Source organism: Solenopsis invicta, chromosome 2, assembly GCF_016802725.1.
Source record: "Solenopsis invicta isolate M01_SB chromosome 2, UNIL_Sinv_3.0, whole genome shotgun sequence".
Lineage (NCBI taxonomy): Eukaryota > Metazoa > Arthropoda > Insecta > Hymenoptera > Formicidae > Solenopsis > Solenopsis invicta.
Window position 1 is genome coordinate 26,262,704 of NC_052665.1, and position 5,856 is coordinate 26,268,559.

Sequence of the window (5,856 nt, forward strand, 5' to 3'; positions counted from 1 at the left end):
ATCCTAATGACCCAAAAGACGCAGAAATTATAGCCGATATATTAGAAGAAACAGACGAAGAAGACGAAGACTTTGAATTGTATCTCTCAGACGAGGAGGAATTTGAGAATCCGCCGTCGGACAATGATCTGTATAGTAGAGTGAGGCCCGATTGCGCACATAAACTATCGGACACAAGAGCATTTCCCAATCGGACACAAACCCGATCGGACACAGTAATGATCGGACACACATCGTTTCAATCGGACACGGAACCGATTGCGCACGGACTCGATTGCCCACAGACCTGATTGCACACGGACCCGATTACCCACAGACCCGATTGCACACGGACTCGATTGCACACAGACCCGATTGCACACGACCCGATTGCGCACCGACCCTATTGCGCACCGACCCGATCGCCCACCGATCTTATTGTTCACCGACCCGATTGCGCACGACCCGATTGCCCACCGACTCGATTGCGCACCGACCCGATTGCGCACGAACCCGATTGCGCACGAACCCGATTGCGCACGGACCCGATTGCACACGGATCCGATTCTACAAAATCGGAATATATGGTGAAAGCTCTCAATGTTAATAACATTGTTATATTGCTTCTATCTAATGTTTATGTATAATTCACTCTCGCTCTTTTTCATGTAGTTTGACAGGTGTAAGGTTATGAAGTTATGTCCCTTGGTTTAATTAATGAAATAAATGTTAGAACCATATAAAAGAAATGTGAATTTAATGAAAACGTTTGATTCATATTCAATTTGTTGCTTTCATGATCCAGGTGTAAATGATGAAAATAAGATAACATACATTGCAACATATGAATGCTACTCTTCATATCTTTTATTTTGATTGATGAATTGTAAATGAACATGATCACAAAATAAAGCTAATTAGGTCGAATAAACATAATAAAAGCTATTGTGATCTTTTTTTCATCCTCGAAGGCGTATGTCACATTATTCAGGAAAATTGTATGCCGCTCGAACAGAACTGTCATTAAGTCATTGTTGTAATGGCTTTCCCGTCAATGCAATGTGTAGTTTCGAACAATTATTGTTTGAAACATGTATTTCATGATAAAATGAATGTATTAATCCGTTTATATTTTAAATAAATTATATTGCATTATGTAAAAAACGACGAATATTTTTTTTTAATAATACTTTTTTACGATTTATTTTGCTTTGTTATTACAAATTAAGTTGTTTAAAAACATATAGAGGTTTCAATTTTTCTGTGTAAACATTTATTTACTTTAAATATTCAGGATGATGTGTGTAAAGCTTCATTGCGATTCATTCTGAACTTACTTTTGTTGTAAGAGATAAAAATATTTCGTTTATTAACAAAACAGCTGATATTCGCACTAAAGCGTCACATGAATCATCTTGGATACTTAAAGTACATACACCACAAAATTTTATATTTACATTACTTCTTAACTGTATTTTCGTCAGACGATATTTCTGTTCTTAAAATATTTTTTTTCGTGTAGAATCGGATCCGTGTGCAATCGGGTCCGTGCGCAATCGGGTTCGTGCGCAATCGGGTTCGTGCGCAATCGGGTCGGTGCGCAATCGAGTCGGTGCGCAATCGGGTCGTGCGCAATCGGGTCGGTGAGCAATAGGATCGGTGGGCGATCGGGTCGTGTGCAATCGGGTCTGTGTGCAATCGAGTCCGTGTGCAATCGGGTCTGTGGGTAATCGGGTCCGTGTGCAAACGGGTCTGTGGGCAATCGAGTCCGTGCGCAATCGGTTCCGTGTCCGATTGAAACGATGTGTGTCCGATCATTACTGTGTCCGATCGGGTTTGTGTCCAAACGGGTCCGTGTCCGATCAGGTCCGTGTCCGATCGAGTCCGTGTCCGATCGGTTCCGTGTGCAATAGGATCCGTGTCCGATCGGGTCCGTGTCCGATTGGGAAATGCTCTTGTGTCCGATAGTTTATGTGCGCAATCGGGACAGTCCCCATTGGTAGCACCATTAATCTTTAATTCCCGTCGCACATTTGACTTTAAATAAATTTTTATGTAAAACAATCCGAACATATACATGAATACGCTGGAGTTGAGTGTGAAAAAGAAGGAAATAAACTTCGGGAAGTTGCAGCTAGTAAACAGCATTTGAAAATTGTGGCAAAATATTATAACAAACTGCACGATCTGTATGGCGGTCAGATGCTTTTTCCACCAAAGATACTTCTGCATTTGCGGCCCGAACGCAGACAGCATGTAATAGGTGTACATAATGATGTGGACGAAGGCGTTGACGAGTCCAATGAGAGTCGGATGACCATCGGCAAAAAATTCCACAGCGATCCAGGCGCAGACCGACATTGTAGAATGATGATAAAGATGCAGGCGCGTGATCTGTCGATCTTTCTTACGTAAAACGAAGAAAACTGTGTCAAGCAGCTCGATCAGTTTGCATATGAAGTACGCGTAAACGATTCGGGCCATCTACAAAGGCATAATTAGTGACAATTAAAGATTGAACGGATACACTAATTGTAATTATAGATTGTAATTATCAAATCAAATGACGTCTTCTTCTAGCAGAAAACATGTTATATTATCTGATGAAAGACACTTTCTAGTTTGTATTCCAAAGTTATTTCCAAAATTGTATTTTCGATTTTTATTTAAAATATGATTCAAAAATAAAGTGATATATGTCGGTATCGGCGAACTTTCTTGACTCTCAATCTACTTGATTAGTATTTTTGTGACGGAGATTTCTACCCGTTTTTGAGGTAACATTAAATCGGCAGAGAAAATTACAGCGTAATATTGTAATTCAGTACGGTATAGTTCTACAATTATATCATAAATTTAAATTTTAAATAAGGGGGCATTTCATTCTGCTAGAAGAAGACGTCATTTGATTTGATAATTACAATCTATAATTACAATTAGTGTATCCGTTCAATCTTTAATTGTCACTAATTATGCCTTTGTAGATGGCCCGAATCGTTTACACGTACTTCATATGCAAACTGATCGAGCTGCTTGACACAGTTTTCTTCGTTTTACGTAAGAAAGATCGACAGATCACGCGCCTGCATCTTTATCATCATTCTACAATGTCGGTCTGCGCCTGGATCGCTGTGGAATTTTTTGCCGATGGTCATCCGACTCTCATTGGACTCGTCAACGCCTTCGTCCACATCATTATGTACACCTATTACATGCTGTCTGCGTTCGGGCCGCAAATGCAGAAGTATCTTTGGTGGAAAAAGCATCTGACCGCCATACAGATCGTGCAGTTTGTTATAATATTTTGCCACAATTTTCAAATGCTGTTTACTAGCTGCAACTTCCCGAAGTTTATTTCCTTCTTTTTCACACTCAACTCCAGCGTATTCATGTATATGTTCGGATTGTTTTACATAAAAATTTATTTAAAGTCAAATGTGCGACGGGAATTAAAGATTAATGGTGCTACCAATGGGGACTGTCCCGATTGCGCACATAAACTATCGGACACAAGAGCATTTCCCAATCGGACACGGACCCGATCGGACACGGATCCTATTGCACACGGAACCGATCGGACACGGACTCGATCGGACACGGACCTGATCGGACACGGACCCGTTTGGACACAAACCCGATCGGACACAGTAATGATCGGACACACATCGTTTCAATCGGACACGGAACCGATTGCGCACGGACTCGATTGCCCACAGACCCGTTTGCACACGGACCCGATTACCCACAGACCCGATTGCACACGGACTCGATTGCACACAGACCCGATTGCACACGACCCGATCGCCCACCGATCCTATTGCTCACCGACCCGATTGCGCACGACCCGATTGCGCACCGACTCGATTGCGCACCGACCCGATTGCGCACGAACCCGATTGCGCACGAACCCGATTGCGCACGGACCCGATTGCACACGGATCCGATTCTACACGAAAAAAAATATTTTAAGAACAGAAATATCGTCTGACGAAAATACAGTTAAGAAGTAATGTAAATATAAAATTTTGTGGTGTATGTACTTTAAGTATCCAAGATGATTCATGTGACGCTTTAGTGCGAATATCAGCTGTTTTGTTAATAAACGAAATATTTTTATCTCTTACAACAAAAGTAAGTTCAGAATGAATCGCAATGAAGCTTTACACACATCATCCTGAATATTTAAAGTAAATAAATGTTTACACAGAAAAATTGAAACCTCTATATGTTTTTAAACAACTTAATTTGTAATAACAAAGCAAAATAAATCGTAAAAAAGTATTATTAAAAAAAAATATTCGTCGTTTTTTACATAATGCAATATAATTTATTTAAAATATAAACGGATTAATACATTCATTTTATCATGAAATACATGTTTCAAACAATAATTGTTCGAAACTACACATTGCATTGACGGGAAAGCCATTACAACAATGACTTAATGACAGTTCTGTTCGAGCGGCATACAATTTTCCTGAATAATGTGACATACGCCTTCGAGGATGAAAAAAAGATCACAATAGCTTTTATTATGTTTATTCGACCTAATTAGCTTTATTTTGTGATCATGTTCATTTACAATTCATCAATCAAAATAGAAGATATGAAGAGTAGCATTCATATGTTGCAATGTATGTTATCTTATTTTCATCATTTACACCTGGATCATGAAAGCAACAAATTGAATATGAATCAAATGTTTTCATTAATTTCACATTTCTTTTATATGGTTCTAACATTTATTTCATTAATTAAACCAAGGGACATAACTTCATAACCTTACACCTGTCAAACTACATGAAAAAGAGCGAGAGTAAATTATACATAAACATTAGATAGAAGCAATATAACAATGTTATTAACATTGAGAGCTTTCACCATATATTCCGATTTTGTAGAATCGGATCCGTGTGCAATCGGGTCCGTGCGCAATCGGGTTCGTGCGCAATCGGGTTCGTGCGCAATCGGGTCGGTGCGCAATCGAGTCGGTGGGCAATCGGGTCGTGCGCAATCGGGTCGGTGAGCAATAGGATCGGTGGGCGATCGGGTCGGTGCGCAATAGGGTCGGTGCGCAATCGGGTCGTGTGCAATCGGGTCTGTGTGCAATCGAGTCCGTGTGCAATCGGGTCTGTGAGTAATCGGGTCCGTGTGCAATCGGGTCTGTGGGCAATCGAATCCGTGCGCAATCGGTTCCGTGTCCGATTGAAACGATGTGTGTCCGATCATTACTGTGTCCAATCGGGTTTGTGTCCGATTGGGAAATGCTCTTGTGTCCGATAGTTTATGTGCGCAATCGGGCCTCACTCTACTATACAGATCGTTGTCCGACGTCGGATTCTCAAATTCCTCCTCGTCTGAGAGATACGAATTCAAAGTCTTCGTCTTCTTCGTCTGTTTCTTCTAATAAATCGACTATAATTTCTGCGTCTTTTGGGTCATTAGGATTTAAGATTTTATTATGTCTAACTACATTACAGATTCTTTCATCGTAATCTACTGGATTTCTAGATAAAGCGACGGCATTTACATTAGTTTTGCCGGCTTTATATACTACATCGTAATCATATTCCGCTAATTTAAGTCTCCAGCGAAGTATACGCATATTTGCATCTTGTGCATTTTTGAACCAGAGTAGAGGTTTATGGTCTGTGACTAGCGTAAATTTGCGTCCGTATAAGTATGGACGAAAATGTTTAACGCAGTATGTTGTTGCTAATGCTTCTTTTTCGTAGGTATTTTATTTCATTATCGGTTAATGTTCGAGATGCGTATGCTACTGGTCGATCTTTATTCATTTTTCCTTGTGATAAAATGCTTCCTACGGCTATTCCAGATGCTTCGGTAGTCAAAATAAATGGTTTAGAAAAATCAGGA

The 5,856-nt window shown here is 40.2% G+C and overlaps 1 protein-coding gene across 1 annotated transcript; it reads right to left on the reverse strand.

Annotated features, from left to right (window-relative positions):
• Positions 1–1,372: 1,372 nt before the first annotated feature.
• Positions 1,373–5,584, reverse strand: LOC120357013 (elongation of very long chain fatty acids protein 5-like). The gene is made up of 3 exons (XM_039446202.1): positions 5,348–5,584; positions 1,728–2,463; positions 1,373–1,401 (listed from the first exon to the last, which is right to left on the reverse strand). The coding sequence occupies exons 1-3, from the start codon at positions 5,582–5,584 to the stop codon at positions 1,373–1,375; spliced, it is 1,002 nt and encodes a 333-aa protein (XP_039302136.1).
• Between the last annotated feature and the right edge of the window lie 272 nt (positions 5,585–5,856).